This window comes from Salmo salar, chromosome ssa28 (genome assembly GCF_905237065.1).
Source record: "Salmo salar chromosome ssa28, Ssal_v3.1, whole genome shotgun sequence".
NCBI lineage: Eukaryota > Metazoa > Chordata > Actinopteri > Salmoniformes > Salmonidae > Salmo > Salmo salar.
The window spans coordinates 22,365,996-22,391,558 of record NC_059469.1 but is presented as its reverse complement, the minus strand read 5'-3'; the positions used below and the strand labels follow the sequence as shown (position 1 = coordinate 22,391,558).

At 41.0% G+C, this 25,563-nt stretch overlaps 1 protein-coding gene across 2 annotated transcripts; it reads right to left on the bottom strand.

The window, feature by feature from the left end:
- Positions 1 to 4,413: 4,413 nt before the first annotated feature.
- Positions 4,414 to 24,466, bottom strand: lhcgr (luteinizing hormone/choriogonadotropin receptor). Of its 2 annotated transcripts, NM_001123555.1 has the most exon segments (14): positions 4,414 to 4,608; positions 4,689 to 5,314; positions 5,719 to 6,176; positions 6,590 to 6,786; positions 7,734 to 7,805; positions 9,888 to 10,073; positions 11,083 to 11,157; positions 11,278 to 11,346; positions 11,547 to 11,624; positions 11,895 to 11,978; positions 12,986 to 13,060; positions 13,392 to 13,466; positions 13,584 to 13,655; positions 23,759 to 24,209. In NM_001123555.1, coding segments are annotated over 13 exon segments (2,187 nt in total). In that variant the 5' UTR covers positions 23,938 to 24,209; the 3' UTR covers positions 4,414 to 4,608; positions 4,689 to 4,747.
- Between the last annotated feature and the right edge of the window lie 1,097 nt (positions 24,467 to 25,563).

Below are 25,563 nucleotides of genomic sequence, written 5' to 3'. Positions count from 1 at the left end.
TGGCCAAGATAAAGCAAAGCAGTTCGACACATACAACAACACAGAGTTACACATGGAGTAAAACAAACATACAGTTAATAATACAGTAGAAAAATAAGTCTATATACAATGTGAGCAAATGAGGTGAGATAAGGGAGGTAAAGGCAAAAAAGGCCATGGTGGCAAAGTAAATACAATATAGCAAGTAAAACACTGGAATGGTAGATTTGTAGTGGAAGAAAGTGCAAAGTAGAAATAGAATGAGGCAACTAGAGGGCGATTTGGTCATTTGACTGCAGGAAAGGGCTACACCCAAACAAGTGCCCTTGTTTGGGTGTAGGGCCTGATCAGAGCCTGAAGGTACGGAGGTGCCGTTCCCCTCACAGCTCCGTAGGCAAGCACCATGGTCTTGTAGCGGATGCGAGCTTCAACTGGAAGCCAGTGGAGAGAGCGGAGGAGCGGGGTGACGTGAGAGAACTTGGGATGGTTGAACACCAGACGGGCTGCGGCATTCTGGATGAGTTGTAGGGGTTTAATGGCACAGGCAGGGAGCCCAGCCAACAGCGAGTTGCAGTAATCCAGACGGGAGATGACAAGTGCCTGGATTAGGACCTGCGCCGCTTCCTGTGTGAGGCAGGGTCGTACTCTGCGAATGTTGTAGAGCATGAACCTACAGGATCGGGTCACCGCCTTGATGTTAGTGGAGAACGACAGGGTGTTGTCCAGGGTCACGCTCAGTTGGTAGAGCATGGTGTTTGCAACGCCAGCATGGTGTGTGCAACGCCAGTGTTGTGGGTTGAATTCCCACAGGGGGCCAGTACCAAAGAAATGTATGAAAATGTATGCGTTCACTACTGTAAGTCACTCTGGATAAGAGCATCTGCTGAATGACTAAAATTTAAAAAGTCCTGTTGGGTATTTTGACCTCAGTCCCCTATGAAATGACACCATATATACATTCTACAGACCCTACTAGTACTCCCAAACAAACTTTTACATTGGCACAAAGAATAGTTTTTCACTATAAGCCAATATGTCATTCATATACAGTGTTTCTTTGAGGACAATGGAGGAGGTGGAGTAAGGAGTCACCAGCACTGTATTAAACCAGTCGCCCAGCAAAAGAGACCAATTTAAGTTTTCCAGACTCTTGAGTAATTCCAATAACATATACTTTTTACAAGTGTATTTCTTTAAATATAGCCTAAACAGAACATTGATATTCCCAAAATGTAGCATGTCTTTGCAGGGGGACTCTTACTTTAAAAAAAAAATATATAAATCCGGGATCGTCTTTCCAGCATAATATCCTGCTGCTAGGAGAACTGTAATGTTTCTTTGGAAGGCGGGGGTAAACTTTTCTGGTGATGTCACTAGAGGTTTTTGAGGGATCCCACTTTTGGGCGGTTACTCTTCATTCTCTTCAATGATTACCCATATTGATCTCGTTATTACATTTTGATCAGCACATTTTGATCCGCAAATATTTGCAGCAGCTGATAGCCGACTGTGCCTTGAGTAGATAAATTAGACTACTGTAGCACTGTCATACCAATAATGCAATGATAAAACAATAAAATGAATGCCTAAAACAGGTTTCAGTTTCAAGTTTTATTAGTCATATGTATTGTATACACTGTCCAACGAAATGCCTACTAGCAAGTTCCTTCATGACAATGCAACAACAATAAGAAATAATACAATATAAGAATATAATAGACATTTTAGCACAAGTATAATACAGGAAGGCACAATTTATAGTACAATATTTACACATGTATCAGAGAAGGGAGGATTGGGGGGTGTTTGAATTGTTTAGTATTAGCAATAGTAAATTAAGAGTCTGGTAGCAGCAGTTGTGAAGTGTACATGGATGTACAGTGAGTGTACAAAACATTAGGAACACCTTCCTAATATTGAGCTACACCCCTTTTTGCCCTCAACAACTCAATTCGTCTGGGCATGGTCTCTACAAGATCTCGAAAGCGTTCCACAAGGATGCTGGCCCTTGTTGACTCCAATGCTTCCCACAGTTGTGTCAAGTTGGCTATATGTCCATTGGGTGGTCGACCATTCTTGATACACACAGGAAACTGTTGACGTAAAAAACCCAGCAGCGTTGCAGTTCTTGACACACTCAAACCGGTGCGCCTGGCACCTACTACCATACCCCGTTCAAAAGAACTTACATTTTTTGTCTTGCCCATTCTCCCTCTGAATGGCACACACACAATGTCACGATCGTCGTACAGATGGGACCAAGGCGCAGCGGGAATGTGTATGCTCATCTTCTTTATTTAATGAGAAGAAAACAAAAAAAAAACACTTAATCAAAAACAACGAGAAAACAGTCCTGTAAGGCACACAACTACACAAGGAACAACTACCCACAAAAACCCATGAAAAAACAACCCTACTAAATAGGACCTTCAATTAGAGGCAACGAGGAACAGCTGCCTCCAATTGAAGGTCAAACCAGACATAGAAATAGACTAACATAGAACATTGCCCAACAAACCCCGAAACACATTAAACAAACACCCCCTGCCACGTCCTGACCAAACTACAATAACAAATAACCTCTTTACTGGTCAGGACATGACACACAATCTATGTCTCAATTGTCTCAAGGCTTAAAGATCCTTCTTTAACCTGTCTTCTCCCTTTCATCTACACTGATTGAAGTGGATTTAACAGGTGACATCAATAAGGGATCATTGCTTTCACCTGGTTTCACCTGGTCAGTCTATGTCATGGAAAGAGCAGCTGTTCCAAATGTTTTGTACAGTCAGTGTATACGCGTGTGTGTGTGGATGTGTGGATGATCTAACCATTCCCATTTTTGAATCCTCACAAAAGTAAACATCGTCTCCTGTCCATGGACAATAGGAGATTTGACTAAGATTAGAACAATAAAGGATAGGCTCGCATTTACAACACATTTTTAATAACACACCGTTATCTGATATTAATGGGGACCCATTTTCATATGTGCGCCGCCTTTTGACTATTGAGCACAGTAATGCTATTCAAGCAAAATAGACCAAGAAATTATCAGTGGATCTTGGTATGGGCAAAAAAAAGAAAGTGGGATGCATGCCAGCAAAAGCACTACAACACAACACTAAGCAATACATTAATTGCACTATAACGGTGACAAACGGTGCCCACAAACTGTTAGGGCCTACATAAAGCTGTCCCAACAGCAGTCCCAACATCTTACCACTGCTACACCTGGCTATCAGCAGAGCCTTGTCTGGCAGCGAAACAGTTCATTCAGCCTCATTTACTGACTTTTAAAAAACATAGCTGATATGGCTGACTTGTTTAAACAAATGTGGTTTCTAATGAAAATTGAGATGTACAAACTATGACGTAAGGGGACAGACAACAAGCTGATAAGAGGCAATCTGTAATTTCGATTAAGACATTAATGAGTGAGCTAGGATGGACATAGTCAATTCAACTATTTGTTTAGCACTTTTGAAATGTACAGCGACAGAATTCAAAACATGGGCCGTTGTTACAGTGTTCTCCCTGTACACCAAGTCAGAACCATAGGATAAGTAAAGGGGGCATTGAAGCAGACAATGAAAGCTCTTATAATATTTGATGATTACATTTCTCTAAAACAGGTTATAGGCTACATGTGCACCACCAGGTCAGAACAGTAGGCAAAATTAAGAGCGGTAAATAGACCAAATTATTATGGTGAGACGCATGGGCTACTAACATCTTACTACACAACATACACTTAGTATTACATTCTTAGCTACAGTATACATATCTCCCTGGAATATGACATAATTTATGCAGCAGCATACAATACATTTTTAGACACCTTGTTGTGCTGTGCTCACTTAAACAGGAAGGTGATGTAGCGGTTCTTCGTGGGCCAATTTTTTCATCAAAGTCTGGTATTCTCTGAATTTATGGCGTTTTCAAAACAACTGGGAACTCAAAAAAACAAGGTCGAATCATGATGTCATTGATCTTCAGGTCGTAGCTCTAGAAATAGGCCTAATGTACAATTCCAAGTTGGATGACTGTTCAAAACGTATTTTCCCAGTCGGAGCTCATTTATTCCCGACTTCCCAGTTGTCTTGAACTCACTGAAGTCAAGTATTCGCTGTTCTGAGTTAAGTTTTTTTTCTTCCAAAAAATGTGGTGCTCAAAATAGGTGGGGCTCTGCCCTGAATGACGGGTCGCCACTGAGCCTTATGTGAAATGCAAGGCTGGTTTACACTTGGTCTAACCACTGTCTGTGGACACTGGTCTCATTCTTATGGTCTACAGACAGCCTCTGCTTGAAGATATTCCATATGACTGCAAAATAAACAAGTATGTATATATATATATATATATATCCGAATAGTTATTCTGTTACAAAACATGTACATAGTGTAGCATTGATTCACCAAGCAAGTCTGGAATGCCAACAGAAAATGTTGTTTTATTTAAATACAATTTGGTTTAATGACACATTTAGCCATATGAGAATTACATTGGAGTTCAAATGTTCAGAATTGTTTACCGTCTCTTTGATTTACAGTAAATTGCAGACAATCCTGGTTCTACTGTAGGACCCAGTTAAAGAAAAAAGTTAAAGAAACGTCCCATCCGAACAATAACCCCCCCCCCAGTAAGACTGTAGTAACCAGTGAATTGCACTACAAAATACTGTAAGGTCACTTGTTGCTACTGTTGATGATAATGAATAGAACAAAATAAAAAAGCATAGTCTATTCTTCAGGTATAGGGTGCCATTTCAGATTGTCCCCAAATCTCCATCGTCTTTCAGCTGTTGGCTCTGCAATGGCAGAGGGTCCATCATTTGTGTTGTACAAATCAGAGTCCCTTTGTTCCCAGAACTACTCTTCACCAAATTCTCAGAGCAATAGGCCTTCATCCTGTACATATTAGCTTTATTCTCGCAGCAGCCCATGTTACTCAGTAACAGATAGACATCTTTCCTGAAAGCCTTAGTAAAGATGGCATAGAGGAAAGGGTTGGCACAGGAATTGATAGGAAAGAACAACACCAGGAGTATCTTGGAGTTGGTGACGGTGATGAGCGGAACCTTAAAGGCTGCGGATATAGCGAAGAACGAGATGGGCGCCATGCAGAGGAGGTCGGTGAAGATCAGGACAGCCATGCGCTTAGCGATCTTGGCATCTGCACTGCGGCTGGGGAACTGGGGGTTCCGTACTGCCAGGTAGATGAGGACGTAGCAGACGCAGACCACCAGGAACGCCCCCACGTTGAAGAAGAGGAGCAGGAGGATGAAAGCTTGGGCCAGAGGAGTCTTTACGTCCATGGGAAGGCACATGCTCACCTGGAAAATATTTATTGTGTTATTTAATATACAGCAGTAATGAAAAAAAGTGTCCTAACCCATTTTCTCCTCTGGGAAAATAATGTAAAGAACACACAGAACGATGGACGGTCATTGCTTTCTTTTGCTGCGGTGTGTTATAGCAACAACGATGGACGGCCATCACTTGCTGTCGCTGCGGTGTGTTTTTTAACACAACAATGGATGGTCATTGCGTTCTGTCGCTGCAGTGTGTCATAGCAACCACCTGCTGGGTGCAGACTAGTGGTGGCTATTTGTGTGGATTCAACATGTAGAATCATTGAAAAATGAACAGAATATGTCGGCCACTACTCTGTTCAGAAGCATTAGGTATACTCTGCCGTCCATTGTTCTGTTTTTTTATGGTACAGTATATTATATACCCTGCTGTAGCTGCTGACCCCCACCAGGGGGAGCATGGCCATCCCCAGACAGATCAACCACCCTCCAGCCATGATGCCAGCAGCCTGCGCCAGGCCTAGCCTCTTCTCCAGCTGCAAGGCATGAGTTATCGTATGCCAGCGCTCCAGAGTGATAGTCGACAACGTGTACACCGACAGCTCCCCACCGAACACAGACAGGAAGCCCGCCGCACTACAACCTGCTCCCGTCTGCCAATCGATGGCGTGCTCACTGTAGTGGCCTCGGGTGTGGAGGTCGACCGCGGCAATCATAAGGAGGTAGACGCCGATGCAGAAGTCAGCGAAGGCCAGATGACACATGAGGAAGCGTGGCACGGTGAGTTTACAGCGACTGGTGAAGAAGATGAGGAGGACCGTCAGGTTGCCAATGATCGCCAGGATGTTGATGAACCAGATGGCGACTCTGAGAAAACTGAAACCTGGAGTTAACAAGGGAAAAGCAGTCAAACTCAATCAATCAAACTTCATTTATATAACACATTTCTTACAGAAAATACATTTAAAGTTGCGCAACAACATTAGATACCATTTTTTTTATTATTAAGAAATAAAGATAGTAAAACAGTAAAATAACAGTGGAAAGGAGACAGTAGGACAAAGTAATCTCAATGTTTTTGCATCATGCCTAGGCCTTCTGTTCTTTCAGTAAAAGGCTGTCGTCAAAACATGTCCATTAGTTTGACCTCTTGACTGCTTGAAATAACATTAAAACGTCTAAAGACTATTACAGTGAATGAGGGTTTTCCTTTCCCAGTTTGTCTTTTTAACCCTGCATCCAAAGACTTTTGCTAAGGGACTAAGCTGAGTTGAGTGCAGCAATTCTTGATTCTACCTGCTATGTCTTCACACGGGTTAAAGGCGTCAGCCTCTGGGGTACACTGGAGGGTTGGTCTGGTCTGACAGTATAACCCTAGTTCTGGATACTGGAAATCCACACCTCCGTAGGACTCATCTTCCACATCTTTGTTTGTTCCATGTATTTCCACCAGTAGGGATGTGTCGGATGAGTCCACCATACCAGCTGGAAACCTGGTGGTACAGGAAGCGAGAGGTGTAAAGAGTAGGTCAATGGTCACTAAAGTTTTATGACTGTATAATTATATTGACATTTATTTTTCCCCGAAGACCAATGCATTTAGTGTCGCGAGCCAGACGGATCTTGTGGACTTACATGAATTAGTCTGGTAATATGAGGCTACAATCCATTGGCTAGATAGAAAAACCTGTTTCCATAGTTCAAAGGTGGAGAGATGAAAGGTCATCACTGAAAGATCATGATTGATCATGATGTGTCACTAGTATTGCAGGACTGGATGAAAAACAGTTCACTTTAGTTCAGACAAGTAGTGGCATTTCTAATCAGATAGTTTAAATGGGATCCCTGAAAAGTCATAATCAATAGATGATTTATTACTCAAATTAGGAATTAGGCAAATATGGCACCTTCACTGAAGATGTCTCTAAGTCAAAACGGATGAATCTACAAACTTAGCAATTCCATGATGTAATGAATAATTATTTGGGGAACCCAGACTTTAGATTTTTTAAAGGCCCAGTGCAATCAAAAACCTTATTTTTCTGTGTTTAATATATATTTCCACACTATGAGGTTGGAATAATACTTTTAAATTGTGAAAATGATGATAATGCCCTTTTAGTGTAAGAGTAGTTTTTTTGGTGGGATGGAGTTTTGGCCTTCATGGTGACATCACCATGCGGTACATTAGTTAATAAATCAATAAGAAAGAGAGTTCCAAACTTCTCTGCCAATAACAGGTCATTTTCAGTTTCCCCTCCCCTCTCAAAATTCTTGCTTGAGAAATTGCCCTTTACTAAAACGCTATTTTTGATTATTTTTTACAATTGTAATTTAAAACAATCACAATAAGTTTCATAATTGTTAACCAGAAATGATTTGATATTGAGATAAAAATGGCTGCACTGAACATTTAAACGAAGAAGCAAAAGAAACTCACTTTTCAGACTGACTGTCATCACAATACGTAGGCCTAGATCCATTATGTTGTGCTGCATTGATTGGAGAATCCCTAGGGGAGATAGAGGTAAATTAAATCTGTGTTCAAAATCAGCGTGGAGCCATAGAGATGTATAGATGGCGCACTTGCCACAAGATAGTCAACAATGGCAGTCTATGCCGTCACAGAAGCCATGATCGCAAAGATAGGTGTTCTCTCTTTTCCATCTCTATATTTGGAGCATACTACCATGAGTGTCTGGTCTTGATTTCATTGTGAACCTCATTGATAAACTGCAACAGGCAAACAGATATTGTTCCCATTTATGATCCTGTTGTAACGTGGGTCATCTAATGGGGACCAAGACGCGGCGTGTGACGTGCTCATATTTACTTTTATTTAACTCAAAATCAAACAAACAACAAAACGACCGTAAACAGTCCCGTCAGGTGCAACATACACAAAACAGGAAACAACCACCCACAAAACACAGGAAAAAACACCCCTACTAAATAGGACCTTCAGTTAGACACAACGAGGAACAGCTGCCTCCAATTGAAGGTCAACCCAAGAAACTTAAACATAGAAATAGACACACTAAAATAAACATAGAAATATACTAACATAGAACATAAACCAAAAACACCGAAAAACATAAAACAAACACCCCCTGCCACGCCCTGACCAAACTACAATAACAAATAACCCCCTTTACTGGTCAGGACATGACACCTGTGTTGTTAGGCCTGTGAGCTTGAATGATTACAGTAAAAGAGAGAGGGGGCGTGGGAGAAAGAGCGATAGAGAGAGAGAGAGAGAGACAAAGTGTGTGTTTGTGTGTGTGTGTGTGTGTGTGTCCTTGTTTTCCTACATTATCAGGACCCCAATGTCCTAACATTTCACCTTAATGTCCTGAAAAGGTAGGAAAACAAGAACTGTTTTGAACAGTCAGGACTTTTTTCTGGTCCTGAATTTGTTAAAATTGTATTTTAAGGGTTTTGGGGTTAGGGGGGGTTGGGGTTAGGGTTAGTCTTAGTGAAAGGGTTTTTGGGTATAATGTTAGGGTTAGGTTAAGTATTAGGGTTAGGTTTAAGGTTAGGGAAAATAGGATTTTTAATGCTCCAAAAATGTTACACTCCAAAAAGTTCTTACATTTCATGAAAATACAGCTGTGTGTGTGTGTGTGTGTGTGTGTGTGTGTGTGTGTGTGTGTGTGTGTAGGGCCAACTACCGCATTTGGGACCCTGGGCACCGACCTCTTTCATTTCAACACATTTTGCCATGGTGCAGAGAGAAAAATTGGCAGTTTTACAATGTTATTATACAATCTTGCAGTTTTAAAGCTAATTTCCTGCTATTCTACACATTTTGCCATGAGGCTGAGGGAACATGATTCAGTTTTAAAGCAAATTTCCTGCAATTCTACACATTTTGCTATCATATGCTATCTGTGGGCCCCCACCCTCTTGGAACATTTGATTTGGTTAACAGCAATGAGGAGAGACTGGCATGAGAGCTGTGTCACAGACACACACACACACACACACACACACAGGGCCGGATTACCAAACGGGCACGCATCGAACGTGCACCGGGGCAAAACCTAAAATGAGATACAATATATTTAGTCTCTTGTGATAGACTGCTAGCTGGCCAGCAAACACTACTTGGTTTTGGGTTCCGAGATTACATTATCTTTAACCCATGCCCTAGAGACTGATTCCAGCTGCATCCTGTAAACAATTCATGGGATTCATTTGAAGGGCATTGAAGACCATTGTCTCATTAATTCCAAACTTCTACTACGAATAGCCCACTTAATTACTAGTTATATCCCTCGAAAAGAGGAACTCCCTGGCCGTCATCCCTAAAGGAAGTTTCCTCTTGGTCTAACGTCAAGACACTGGTTTCTCCTGTGGGAGACCCAGGTTCAAATCCTGCTTTTGACACTTGCCCCTGGTGTGAATCAGAAGAGGCTGGTTGGAGGAGCTATAGGAGGATGGCTTGCTGAAATGGAACATGGTCAAACATGTGGTTTCATATGTCTGATGTGTTTGATACTGTTCCATTGATTCCATTCCAGCCATTACAATGAGCCTGTTCTCCTATATCTCCACCCACCAGCCTCTTCTGCTGTGAATGGGATTATGCCACCTGTGTGTGTCCCAGGTGAGTAAGGCACAGCAGTGGCTGTTGTAGGTGAGGTGTGCCTTCTGCAGGTTGCCCAGACCCCTGAAAGGGGGTAGTCGCTTTAGGCCGTAGGCTGTACGGGCAACCAGCTCCACGACAGAATTGAGGCCATGTGACGGCAAAGTCTCTATCGCCGTCGACGAGACATCTCTGGAAAACATACAGTGAAAACACAATCATAATAAAGGTTTTTATTAATTCATTCTCTCACTCACTAATGAACTCACTCACTCAGTCATTCATCAGAGCTCTAATTACAGACATGGCAAAGGGTTCAGAATGGATGGAACCTGTCATCATCGTAACTCATTCACTCAACACAGAGGATACAAAGGTTTTTGAGGATATTACAGTACCAGTCAAAAAGTTTGGACACACCTACTCATTCAAGGGTTTTTCTTTATTTTTGCTATTTTCTACATTGTAGAATAGCCCTTACACAGCACTTAGTGGGACTATCATTTGTTTTTCAACAGGACCCAACATGCCTCCAGGCCGTGTGAAGGGCTATTTGACCAAGAGTGAGAGTAATGGTACTGCATCAGATGACCTGGCCTCCACAATCACCCGACCTCAACCCAATTGAGATGGTTTGGGATGAGTTGGACCACAGAGTGAAGGAAAAGCAGCCAACAAGTGCTCAGCATATATGGGAACTCCTTCAAGACTGTTGGAAAAGCATTCCAGGTGAAGCTGGTTGAGAGAATGCCAAGAGTGTGCAAAGCTGTCATCAAGGCAAAGGGTGGCTACTTTGAAGAATCTCAAATATAAAATATATTTTTATTTGTTTAACACTTTTTTGGGTACTACATGATTCCATATGTGTTATTTCATAGTTTTAATGTATTGACTATTATTCTACAATGTAGAAAATAGTAAAAATAAAGAAAAACCCTTGAATGAGTATGTGTGTCCAAACTTTTGACTGGTACTGTACAAATTCCAATGGAGCTAGAAGCAGAAGCACATGCATTAGATATATTTTCGACTTCTAAAGTGACTTACAGTGTGTGTACTGATGCCTTTCTAGTATGTGTAGTTGATCCCTGCAGCTGTGGGAAGGTTACCATGACTTCATATAGTCTTGTGGTAACCTGACTAAATAAAGGAAACATAGAATAAAGACCAAATATTGATAGTCTTTAAGCGTGTCACTTACAGTATCCTAGGGCCCACCGCTCCTTTAAAAGCTTCCCTATGGATCACTCTGAGGTTTCGGTTATTCTTTAAAACCCTAAGAACACATAAAACAAAGTAGATGTAAATAGCATGGTTTATTGTTACTGGATTATTTAGTCATTTGCTATCATTGTAAAAAAATAAGTTGAAATGTTAAAAGTATGGGAAATACTACAATTTGTTTATCTTGGTCCCATTAAAGGCATAGTCTTGTATTTCTCTAATGCCGTTGTTGAACAGGTTCCTAGAATAGAGACAAAACAATGTTAACACCATTGGCATTAAGGCCTAGATCCCAGATCCTGAATAGGCAATAACGAGAGTTAGTGACTTTAAATGTCATTCAGTATAGCAATACCATTTTCACACTTCAGGCTTTTAGGACTATATTCTCCTTTGGATTGGAAAAAGTAGGCCTAGCCATTATAATAACACAGTACTTACATTGCAGTATATTCAGTTGTCATGCCAACGAAAGCATTTACTGGTATTGACAGAAGATAGAGGTTGTCACAGATATCCCTGTAAGACACATTTTTGATTAAGTTGATATAATACTGTTTAGGCCTATATTTACTTTTCAACAGAGTGTCGACAAGTCCTTCAACGTCACTGACCCATACTTACAACACTCTGTCTGATGAAAGTCACTGTGTTTTTAATGAATTTCTAATAAAAAAATAGTTTTAATGGAGAGTGTCGCATCTCTACCTCTTATGGATTCCACTAGGATTTAAGGCAGCACCTCTTCTCATGTTATTGGAGCACCCCTTTTTTTCTTCACATACTTACAAGACAAAATTTTGGTTCCAAGGTTCCAGAGAATGGATAGAAGTCATGTCAGGAAACACCGTTATCCCAGTGTTGGATATACTCCTGTTAATGCATAACAAGACTGAATTATATTACTTCATAACACAATAATAACCTATTTGCGCTACCTTACCGAGGTCTTGCTATCCCTTATGTATGTTGTATCATATGGTTTCTATGTTTTGTATGTACAATATACACTGAGTTTACAAAACATTAGGAAAACCTTTCTAATATTGAGTTGCTGGGGCATTGATTACAAGGTGTCGAAAGTGTTCCACAGGGATGCTGGTCCATGTTGACTCCAATGCTTCCCACAGTTGTGTCAAGTTGGCTGGATGTCCTTTGGGTGGTGGACCATTCTTGATATACACGGGAAACTGTTAAGCGTGAAAAACCCAGCAACAGTTCTTGACACACTCAAACCAGTGTGCCTGGCACCTACTACCATACCCCGTTCAAAGGAACTTAAATATTTTGTCTGGCCCATTCCCCCTCTGAACACTTTTCAGTTGAGACAATCCATGTCTCAATTGTCTCAAGGCTTAAAAATCCATCTATAACCTGTCTCCTTCCCTTCATCTACACTGATTGAAGTGGATTTAACAGGTGACATCAATAAGGGATCATAGCTTTCACCTGGTTTCACCTGGTCAGTTTATGTCATGGAAAGAGCAGGTGTTCTTAATGTTTTATACACACAATATATACACTGGGAACAATAAAGATTTACTGAACTGAAATGAACTATTGTGAGGTCAAAGTGTCAACATGTACATTGTAGCAGAGTATAAGAAAGTATGTGAATGAATAAACCAGACAGGTAGCATTATCTAGAGTGGAACAAGCCCTCACTATGCAGAGAGAGATAGGTTGCATCCCAAATGGCAGCCTATTCCCTTTATAGTGCGCTACTTCTGACCAGAGCCCTGGTCCTGGTCAAAAGTAGTTCACTATAAAGGGAATACAAAGTAGTGGACTATGATAGGAATAGGGTGCCATTTGAAACACAGACATAGTATAGTATGGTATGATCTCTGGTATCTCTTAAAGTTCAGAAGGCCTCTCACAGATAACGCAGCTTAGGAAGGTTGTTGAACGTCCTTCGAGCGATGTGCACCAGGCTCCGTGTGTTCTTAATGAAGCTGCGAAACCAAAATGTATATGACGTCACATACAGCACACATCTGACATACAGAACACGCTTGATTTCAGCCAGTCCCTTTACAATATATTCACAACATGGTCTCAGTAGGATCATTCAAAATAGTGACACTTAATCATTTTTGTTATACTGTATGTCACCCAAGCTGACATATTAGTTATACGTCACTTACAATGACATATTACTAAACGTCACATACATCACTAGCAGATCTAGAACACCATCTTGAAAAAAGATCAGCCCATACAAGAAAGCAGACTAAACTCTTTCTATGAGGATCCATGTTCTACACCTGGGGGAAACACACTCACATTTCATTGAGGTCGAGAAGATTGTTGAATGCAAGGGTCTCTATGGTTTCCAAGGCAACACTTTGACCGATTTCTCTAAAAGACGCACCAAGCAAAAACGGGTTATTTTGAACAATTCCTAATCAAAAGGGGTGTGGTCAAAAAGTGATTGAATTGATATGGATCAACGCCAGATTGATATTTGATACTCACATATGCTGGACTCTTCTCAGGCCATCAAAGGTGTGGCTGGCTATTGTGCTCATAGTCAGATGCTTCAGGACCCTGAGAAGTATGGGAACAGTCAGAAAGACAATATTATATAAAATGGTACTTTTAAACTATTTGACAGACCATCGAAAAGGAACCAAACTTTAATTCAATACATTAGTATGTGTTTACTTTTAGTAAGTCAAATAAGACATTTTGTTAACAGTCAAGGAAGTGTGTGTTCTTGAAAGAATTCCCTGTCTGAAGTTGTCCTGGTAACAACACATTGTTCAAGGTCTTCCACACAGTCACACACATATCTGTTGTCCTCTTCAGTAAACACACACGCTCACATACACACGCATATGCACACACACATACACACACACACACACCAAAAACAAGCCCTAAATCCAGTGCCTTGCAAAAGTATTCATCCCCCTTGGCGTTTTTACTATTTTGTTGCATTACAACCTGTAATTGAAATGGATTTTTATTTGCATTTCATGTCATGGACATACACCAAATAGTACAAATTGGTGAAGTGAAAAAAATTATTTGTTTCATAAAATTCAAAAAAATGAAAAACAGAAAGGTGGTGCGTGCATATGTATTCGCCCCTTTGCTATTAAGCCCCTAAATAAGATATGGTGCAACCAATTACTTTCAGAAGTCACATAATTAGTTAAATAAAGTCCACTTGTGTGCAATCTAAGTGTCACATGATCTCAGTATATATACAGTGCCTTGCGAAAGTATTCGGCCCCCTTGAACTTTTCGACCTTTTGCCACATTTCAGGCTTCAAACATAAAGATATAAAACTGTAATTTTTTGTGAAGAATCAACAACAAGTGGGACACAATCATGAAGTGGAACGAAATTTATTGGATATTTCAAACTTTTTTAACAAATAAAAAACTGAAAAATTGGGCGTGCAAAATTATTCAGCCCCCTTAAGTTAATACTTTGTAGCGCCACCTTTTGCTGCGATTACAGCTGTAAATCGCTTGGGGTATGTCTCTATCAGTTTTGCACATCGAGAGACTGAACTTTTTGCCCATTCCTCCTTGCAAAACAGCTCGAGCTCAGTGAGGTTGGATGGAGAGCATTTGTGAACAGCAGTTTTCAGTTCTTTCCACAGATTCTTGATTGGATTCAGGTCTGTACTTTGACTTGGCCATTCTAACACCTGGATATGTTTATTTGTGAACCATTCCATTGTAGATTTTGCTTTATGTTTTGGATCATTGTCTTGTTGGAAGACAAATCTCCGTCCCAGTCTCAGGTCTTTTGCAGACTCCATCAGGTTTTCTTCCAGAATGGTCCTGTATTTGGCTCCATCCATCTTCCCATCAATTTTAACCATCTTCCCTGCCCCTGCTGAAGAAAAGCAGGCCCAAACCATGATGCTGCCACCACCATGTTTGACAGTGGGGATGGTGTGTTCAGGGTGATGAGCTGTGTTGCTTTTACGCCAAACATAACGTTTTGCATTGATGCCAAAAAGTTCGATTTTGGTTTCATCTGACCAGAGCACCTTCTTCCACATGTTTGGTGTGTCTCCCAGGTGGCTAGTGGCAAACTTTAAACGACACTTTTTATGGATATCTTTAAGAAATGGCTTTCTTTTTGCCACTCTTCCATAAAGGCCAGATTTGTGCAGTATACGACTGATTGTTGTCCTATGGACAGAGTCTCCCACCTCAGCTGTAGATCTCTGCAGTTCATCCAGAGTGATCATGGGCCTCTTGGCTGCATCTCTGATCAGTCTTCTCCTTGTATGAGCTGAAAGTTTAGAGGGACGGCCGGGTCTTCGTAGATTTGCCGTGGTCTGATACTCCTTCCATTTCAATATTATCGCTTGCACAGTGCTCCTTGGGATGTTTAAAGCTTGGGAAATCTTTTTGTATCCAAATCCGGCTTTAAACTTCTCCACAACAGTATCTCGGACCTGCCTGGTGTGTTCCTTTTTCTTCATGATGCTCTCTGCGCTTTAAACGGACCTCTGAGTCTATCACAGAGCAGGTGCATTTATACGGAGACTTGATTACACACAGGTGGATTCTATTTATCATCATTAGTCATTTAGGTCAACATTGGATCATTCAGAGATCCTCACTGAACTTCTGGAGAGAGTTTGCTGCACTGAAAGTACAGGGGCTGAATAATTTTGCACGGCCAATTTTTCCATTTTTTTATTGTTAAAAAAGTTTGAAATATCCAATAAATTTCGTTCCACTTCATAATTGTGTCCCACTTGTTGTTGATTCTTCACAAAAAATTACAGTTTTATATCTTTATGTTTGAAGCCTGAAATGTGGCAAAAGGTCGAAAAGTTCAAGGGGGCCGAATACTTTCGCAAGGCACTGTATGTAACAGTATAGCTTCCGTCCCTCTCCTCGCCCCAACCTGGGCTTGAACCAGGGACCCTCTGCACACATCAACAACAGACACCCACGAAGCATCGTTACCCATTGCGCCACAAAAGCCACGGCCCTTGCAGAGCAAGGGGAACAACTACTTCAGGTCTCAGAGCGGGTGACGTCACCCGATTGAAACGCTATTAGCGCGCACCACCGCTAACTAACTAGCCATTTCACATCGGTTACATATACACCTGTTCTGAAAGGCCCCAGAGTCTGCAACACCACTAAGCAAGGGGCACCACCAAGCAAACGGCACCATGAAGACCAAGGAGCTCTTCTTACAGGTCATGGACAAAGTTGTGGAGAAGTCAGGGTCGGGTTATAAAAAAATATCCAAAGCTTTGAACATCCCACGGAGCACCATTAAATCCATTATTAAAAAATGGAAAGAATATGGCACCGCAACAAACCTGCCAAGAGAGGGCCGCCCACCAAAACTCACAGACCAGGCAAGGAGGGCATTAATCAGAGAGGCAACAAAGAGACCAAAGATAACCCTGAAGGAGCTGCAAAGCTCCACAGCGGAGATTGGAGTATCTGTGCATAGGACCACTTTAAGCCGTACACGCCCCAGAGCTAGGCTTTAAGGAAGAGTGGCCAGAAAAAAGCCATTGCTTAAAGAAAAAAATGAGCAAACACGTTTGGTGTTTGCCAAAAGGCATGTGGGAGACTCCCCAAACATATGGAAGAAGGTACTCTGGTCAGATGAGACTAAAATGTAGCTTTTTGGCCATCAAGGAAAATGCTATGTCTGGCGCAAACCCAACACCTCCCATCACCCCGAGAACACCATCCCCACAGTGAAGCATGGTGGTGGCAGCATCATGCTGTGGGGATGTTTTTCATCGGCAGGGACTGGGAAACTGGTCAAAATTGAAGGCATGATGGATGGCGCTAAATTCTTGTGGGAAACCTGTCTCAGTCTTCCAGAGATTTGAGACTGGGATGGAGGTTCACCTTCCAGCAGGACAATGACCCTAACCATACTGCTAAAGCAACACTCGAGTGGTTTAAGGGGAAACATTTAAATGTCTTGAAATGGCCTAGTCAAAGCCCAGACCTCAATCCAATTGAAAATCTGTGGCATGACTTAAAGATTTATGTACACCAGCGGAACCCATCCAACTTGAAGGAGCTGGAGCAGTTTTGCCTTGAAGAATGGGCAAAAATCCCAGTGGCTAGACGTGCCAAGCTTATAGAGACATACTCCAAGAGACTTTCAGCTGTAATTGCTGCAAAAGGTGGCTCTACAAAGTTTTGATTTTGTGATTTTGGGGGGGTGAATAGTTATGCACGCTCAAGTTCTGTTTTTTGTCTTATTTCTTGTTTGTTTCACAATAAAAAATATTTTGCATCTTCAAAGTGGTAGGCATGTTGTGAAAATCAAATGACACAAACCCGCCACAAAACAATTTTAATTCCAGGTTGTAAGGCAACAAAATAGGAAAAATGCCAAGGGGGGTGAATACTTTCGCAAGCCACTGTATATGGAAATGAAACCTGCAATATATAGCATGATGATTATAGCATGATGCTCTTATTATTACTGATTCTTCATTTTATTTAATCTAAACATACAGTATTTACTGCATTATGCTCCAAACATTTGCTATTTTCACATAAATGTTTTGCAACAATTACTATATTATATTTTCCACTCTGTTATATTTTTCTCCTCTCTTAAACAAATAAAAAAACTAAAACCTAGTTGAACCTGCAGGACAGGCTCAGTTTTCAAGAGCTGGTTTCACAAACAGGTTCTATGTAGGAAGATAAGATGGCCTGTGTTTATGTGTGACTGTCCTGCTTGCCACAGAGCGACAGGGATGTTATCAAATCAAATCAAATCAAATTGTATTTGTCACATGTGCCGAATACAACAGGTGTAGACCTTACAGTGAAATGCTTTCTAAGCCCTTAACAATGCAGTTAAAAATCTGCCTCTAACGAGAATAGAAGAGTGGGAGTCCCCGGTGCACAACTGAGCAAGAGGACAAGTACGTTAGAGTGTCTAGTTTCAGAAACAGACACCTCACAAGTCCTCAACTTGCAGCTTCATTAAATAGTACCCGCAAAACACCAGTCTCAACGTCAACAGTGAAGAGGCGACTCCGGGATGCTGGCCTTCTAGGCAGAGTTCCTCTGTCCAGTGCCTGTGTTCTTTTGCCCATCTTAATCTTTTATTTTTATTGGCCAGTCTGAGATATGTTTTTTTCTCTGCAACTCTGCCTAGAAGGCCAGCATCCTGGAGTCGCCTCTTCACTGTTGACGTTGAGACTGGCGTCTGTTTCTCTAACTAGATACTCTAATGTACTTGTTTTTTTGCTCAGTTGTGCACCGGGGCCTCCCACTCCTCTTTCTATTCTGGTTAGACCCAGTTTGTGCTGTTCTGTGAAGGGAGTATTACACAGCGTTGTACGACATCTTCACTTTCTTGGCAATTTCTCACATGGAATACTCTTCATTTCTCAGAACAAGAATAGACTGACGAGTTTCAGAAGAAATGTATTTGTTTCTGGCCATTTTGAGCCTGTAATCGAACCCACAAATGCTGATGCTCCAGTTACTCAACTAGTCTGAGTGGTAGTCTAATGAAGGCCAGTTTTATTGCTTCTTTAAATCAGGACAACAGGTTTCATCTGTGCTAACATAATTGCAAAGGGTTTTCTAATGATCAATTAGCTTTAAATGACTATTGTAGCTGGAAACTGCAGATTTTTTATGGAATATCTACATAGGTGTACAGAGGCCCATTGTAAACAACCATCACTCCTGTGTTCCAATGGCACATTGTGCTAGCTAATCCAAGTTTATAATTTTAAAAAGCTAATTGATCATTAGAAAACCCTTTGCAATAGTTGCTTCAAAATAGGTCACTGATCTCTGAAATTCAAGTAAACTCAGAGGCAAGGTGGAATCCCTGGTTGTGCGAGCGAAGTCGAATTTCATATCGCTCCATCGTTCCCGTAGTCGGACATCAATTTGGATGGTCAAAGTGATGAGGGAATCGAGATCCGTAGGTAACTCCCGTGCAGCAAGCTCGTCCTTGACCTCCTCCGAGACGCCGTGCAGGAACATATCGAACAGTTCTTCCTGGTTCCAATCACTCTCTGCTGCCAACGTGCGGAAATCCACTGTATAGTCAGCCACACTGCAGGAGTCCTGCTGAAGCTGGATTAGCTCCCGGGCAGCTTCTCTCCAGGAGAACGGGGCGTAAAAAACCTTCACCTCTCCCACGAACCCCTCCAGACTAACACATATGGCCGGCTGCTGTTCCCATACAGCAGTAGCCCAGGTGAGAGCCCTCCCGGACATCAGCGTGATGAGATCGGCTCACTCCAAGATAGCCTAGGGGAAGGAGGAGGGCTGAAGCTCGAAAATGAGGGCACACTGAGCTAGAAAACGCCCGACAGATGGTCGACTCTCCATTGAAGCATTCCGGGGGTGGGGGGGGGTGGGGGTAAACGGGGCTCCTGAGAAGGTGGAGCGGCCGATGAGACGGCGCTGCTAGCAGCTGGGTTACTGAGAGGCTGTGGTAGGCTGCTTCCCAGACAACCCGCGGAATGGCTCCAGCAAACTACTCAATGCCCGGTTATGGCGTTCAGACAACATTTGGACCCCCTCCATAAGGCCACGAAGCAGTTCCTTGTGCCTCCCGATGGTGGCTCCTTGGGAGGAGATGGTGTCGCGCAGCTGGCCCGGGTCTGCTGGGTCAGTCATGGCAAGTTCGTACTATCAGAATAAGGTAAGACCCAGATGCAGACCGTGTCGAAGTAACAATGTTTATTACAGCAACAGGGGCAAAGGTACAGGACGGCAGGCATGCTCAGGGTCAGGTCAAGCAGAGTGGTCAGGCGGGCAGGCTCAGGGCAGGCAAGTGTCAAAACCAGGAGGACAAGAATAGAGAGCCGGGAGTAAAGCAAGAGCTGATACAAAAACGTTGGTTGACTTGACAGACATGACGAACTGGCAACAGACAAACAGAGAACACCGGTATAAATACACAGGGGATAATGGGGAAGATGGGCGACACCTGGAGGGGGGTGGAGACAATCACAAAGACAGGTGAAACAAATCAGGGTGTGACACAGAGATTCCTTTCAAAGTAACAGGTCTATCATTTTCAAATAAACAGCTAGATATGAGAAAATGTTTCACAGATAATGTTACACTTTCAATAACTACATAAATACACTATTAAACGGTTTATGATACATCTCCAATAACTCCAAAGTTTTATATTAAAAAAGCTAATTATATTAAAAAATCGGATTTATTTGAATGTCTTTGTCCACAAATTCTAATCTATAGTCAAACTGACATTATTATGAACAGTGTAAAATCTAATGCAATATGGGACTGCTAATCATCTAGTCGAACAGAAGTATGCATTTAATGACTGGAGAGATTGAGTCTACACTGCAGATGTTTCTCAAATGGGATATTTGGCTTGTGTTTTTTGAATCGTGAATAATGATGAATGAGAAAGTGAGAAACAGATGAACAAATATCATACCTCCCATGACATGCTAATCTCTCACCATTACATTCTTACTCATCATTATTCATGATTCATTCAGGACTATCCATAATCATGGTAACATCCACATTCATATATATATATATGTATGTATATGTATAGACACATATTGTATTCTTATTTACAATAAATGTGACTTTAAAATGACTCAATACCTTATTTACCATTGGGCACAAAATAATCTGAAACACAACCAAAACAAACAGCAAATGCATCCAACAAGTTTGTAGAGTCACAAGCTAGATGTAATCACTGAGTACTAGGAATATGGGACCAAATACTAAACTTCGACTTCTTTAATACACATAAAAATGAATTTGTTCCAATACTTTTGCTCCCCTAAAATGGGGGGACTACGTTCAAAAAGTGCTGTAATTTCTAAACAGTTCAGTTGATATGGATGAATATACAGTCTGCACTTTAATCTCATAGTCAATGTATCATTTCAAATCCATATTGCTGGAGTACAGAGCCAAAACAACAAAACGTTTGTCAATGTCCCAATACTTTTGGAGCTCACTGTACATAAAGCAGCACACTGTTAACTCTGAACTCCATCATGTACTGTATAACAGTATTGGCCAAAAGTATTTTTCTGTTTTATCAATAGACAATACTGACACAATTATTGAACAATGCTATTTTGTAACAGACAACTGTAACAGACTTGATGAATCACTCAGACCCATCGCTCTCCACTAATGCAGGGAACAAGGGCTTGTTTTTATTAGTGTCAGAGTGTTTGGACAATCTCTCGATTTACAAAAGCCACATTGACAGGCCTCCTCATTGAGCCAAGCCCCTACAGATGTCCAAACACCAGCTAATGTAACCACCAGCTAATGTAACCTCATACGAGGCCCATCGTGACAGCAGAATAAGAAATGGAGGACAGAGTCACTCAAATGGAATGGCCGATTAGTTCACCTTAATGTAACTCTGTGGTTTGGAAGATATAAACAGACTGCCCCTCTTTTGTAGGCCAGCGGATCAATTTCCCAAAATTGTTGTATATATTATTTTATTCAGAACTCAGTTGGGGTCTCAACAGTTGGTTAGAATTTTCTTAATTCCATTCCTTTACTAGATTTGCATGTATTGGGTATATGTTGTGTACTTGTTAGATATTACTTGTTAGATATTACTGCACTGTTGGAGCTAGAAACACAATCATTTCGCTACACCCGCAATAACATCTGCTAAACACGTGTTTGTGACCAATAAAATTTGATTAGGATTTGGGAACAAAAAACATAGTTTTCTCCTGAATCAACACTAGAAATGTTAGATTGAAAAATCAACAACAGATAACTGATACCATGCCATTCCATTAGGTCTTTTGTGGCTTTAGCCTCTTAAAGGTACAACATGGTCATTTGCGAAGGCTGCCTGGACGGGATTCAGTTAATGATGTAAGTGTTAAATTAAAACTAATCCAATCTGTTACTTGGACTTATTGCACCCGTTACTGAAATGGTTGTTCCAGTTTAGATGTCTTAGGTAGTCTCATGTCTTAGGTTTTCAAAACGTGCAGTCGTTCTGAATGCAGGCTGCAGGGGAATAAAAATTCAAAATGTTGGATATCCCCACTCTGGCTGGATTCCAATAAGAATTACACATAACTTTGCAAGCCATCATAATGTGACTTGCAGGCCTGAAAAACATGAGTTTCAGGTCACTGTATTAGGGTAAAACTTGGCCCTCAAAATAAGGCCTTATTAAATATTTGTTATTGTGTTGAATAATTACATTTTAATGTTAACATATTCGCTTAGTATCTCACTTGGTGAAGGCCATAGGGCTGAACATGTATGAACGCAACAACTATGTCACTGTCCCTAACAAATACAGTCATGGGTGTTAACTTTACAATTCACTTGACAGGCAAGGTCCTCTAGGAAATATGCAACAAAGGCTTTACACTAACTAGATGTTACATTTAACACTGTCAGTGTTGATTTAACACTGGAGAATTTGCTGTATAAAAATGATCTCAGCAAATGATCTAGGAGAAGACTTATAGGGTTTTATAAACAGTCTGCCTGCCAAAATGTGGCTTACAGACAGACAGCTTTAAAGGGTTAGTTCACTTTTGATGGTCAGCTTATTTTCAACTTCTCTATTGGGTGTTGTTGTGTCCTCTGAAACATTTTTAAATCCATTAACTGGTTATTTAACAATTTCAAGAATCATCTGGCTCACAATTTTGCAGCGTCTAGCAATCTAAACTAAACTTCAGAAAAGTGAGCTATCCCTTTAATGGAAACTTGACTGCAGGAGATGGCCTCTATACTCTGCCAAGAGAGATTTGCTTTGAACTAATTTACAACTTTGGACCTCTCTCCACACACACACACACACACACACACGCAGGCTAGTATGTTTCAAATTAAGTCGAATTCAATAGAACACCTGCATTTAGACATATCCAAATCAACTAATAAAAAATTCACAACGTTGGCCATATAGTGTTTTAGAGCCTAGGGATTTGAGGATGAAAAAGCAGAACATAATTTATCTTAGTCAGCCTCTCAGGACTGGAGGAAGGTATCCGGACCATTATATCAATTCAGTAGCTAGAGCTTCTTGGGTATAAAGCAAAAAAATATATATGTTGCTGGGATTTTTCAAATGCATAGAGAGCACGTTTTAGTAGATTTAGAAGGCTTTGGAACATCCTGTGCATCCACAGCGTACCCAATGGAAACGTTTTTAAAAAATACATAGATTTAACTAGGCAAGTCAGTTAAGAACAAATTGTTATTTACGATGACGGCTTAGGAACAGTGGGTTAAACTGCCTTGTTCAGGGGAAGAAAGACAGATTTTTACTTTATCAACTCGGTGATTCGATCTAGCAACCTTCCGGTTACTGGCCCAAAGAGCTAACCACTAGGCTACCCGCCGCCCCGTAGACCTACGTTACATGTAATGGATCCATTTTAGGATCCATTTTCTGAAAGTAACACCAATAGTAGTCTATCAAGGAAAGTAATAATATAATTGAGCGCTTGTGTTTTTTTAAATACCACCATACATGCCTAATCTTTCATTTAAAAAAGTTAACTAATTTAACATTTTTTTTGCATGCATGCTCTCTGGTTCCAATTGATTTGACCCGTGTGTAAATGCGCACCAATATTATGTAAATTATTGTTACCATGTCCATCCACAAAATATGAATCAGCTCAGATGTAATATAAATCACTTACAGTCTTGGACCCCTTTCGCTCATTGGAACGGACTTCTCCGTGATGTTGTTACATCTAATGGTGTTGGAGGAACATCGGCAGATACCCGGACACACAAAGCTCGAAGCGTACCGGCAGCCAAAGCCAAAGAACAGCAAAACAGACGGGTAGAACAGGAACAACAGCGATATCGACATCATTGAATTATCCTACTTTTCAAATTGAAGCAATAAATCCCAAGGACCACATACAGTAGGAGCAGCAAAGATGATGATGACAACCATTTACGTCCTTCTGTTGGAACAGACTCGGTGGATTGATGCAGCGTACGTTTGAATGGAGGAAGAAACAAACATTGCTCTATCCATCAAAAGGATAGCCTGTGCAATAAATTCCAAACAGTGGCTGGAGCGCATTGTGCAGACGCGAGCGCACCAGATGCTCTCCAGTCCCGCCTATCCCTTAATCTCTCCGCGTCATGTGTAAACTGTCAGTATTATAACGACTGCAAGGGTCCAGAGATGTGGTCCTGTCTGGCATTAACCTACAGTGTCTACCCATAGTCTACCTCTCAAACATGACATAATTACTTGATTATGTATCTATTCTGAGGCAAGATATAGTATAACGTAAATAAAATATAAACGAATTAAATATCAACATATTAACTTTCATAAAATATCACATTTCTGAATGTTTTATTATGGAGGTCCCAAGCCATTAGTTCAAGCCCTGTCTAAGCTTAGTGGAAAGGCACCATAATAGAATGGTTTCCAACAGCTTGTTTTGCATTATTTCACAAGAGACAAGAGATAGGCCTAATTCAAGATAAGAACAATGTCTTCTAGCCTATGTGTCAGTTTGCGTTTGGCAGAACAGAAGGCCAAAGGGACCTTGAAAGAGGATCAAATGGGGAATGAAATGGAGTGGAATCTTGGAAATGTCCTAGTTTTTATTGCAGTTCTTTTAAGTTCCACCCACCCCACCCCTCCCTGTGCCATATGGCCTGTATCACAGGATCAAATCTATTTTGGTTCCATATACTGTCATTGGTTGCACTAATTTCATTTTTTGTCTACATTACCTGGCTCCAGCATTCATGACATTTCCCTGAAGAAGGCACAGTGATGCCAAAGCGTTGGTGTTTTCCCCAATAAATTACTGGGAGTGTGCAGTGCATTCAGAAAGTATTCAGACCCCTTCCCATTTCCCACATTTTGTTACGTTACAGCCTTATTCTAAAATGGATTAAATAAAAATGTTCCCTCATCAATCTACACAAAATACCCCATAAATGTATTAAAAATACAAATCAGAAATACCTTATTTACATAAATATTCAGACCCTTTGCAATGAGACTCAAAATTGAGGTCAGGTGCTGTCATGTCCTGACCATAGAAAGCTGTTATTTTCTATGGTAGAGTAGGTCAGGGCGTGACAGTTTTTTTTTCTAGTTTAGATTTTCTATGTTATGTTCTAGTTTTGTATTTCTATGTTTTTTTGGGGGGGGATGATCTCCAATTAGAGGCAGCTGGTCATCATTGTCTCTAATTGGAGATCATACTTAAATAGTTGTTTTTCCCACCTGGGTTTGTGGGAGATTGTTTTTGAGTAAGTGTATGTTGTAACTCTTCGTCACAGTTTGTTGTTTTTGTTATTTCAGTTTATTTGTATGTATTGCATAGTTTCACAGTTTAATAAAGAAAATGTGGAACGATACACACGCTGCGCTTTGGTCCGCTCCTTCATCCTACGACAACCGTGACAGAATCTCCCACAACAACTGGATCAAGCAGCGTGCCCGGGAGGAGATGGCATCCTGGTC

Bases quoted from the DNA above. Each gene is read 5' to 3' on its own strand.
- lhcgr (XM_014179976.2), bottom strand. From the start codon at position 23,937: ATGATGTCGATATCGCTGTTGTTCCTGTTCTACCCGTCTGTTTTGCTG. The intron at 13,656-23,758 runs GTAAGTGATTTA...CATACTTCTCAG, and splicing joins AGCGAAAGGGGTCCAAGACT to GGTCCTGAAGCATCTGACTA. The intron at 11,347-11,546 runs GTAAGTACTGTG...TCTCTATTCTAG, and splicing joins ACAACTGAATATACTGCAAT to GAACCTGTTCAACAACGGCA.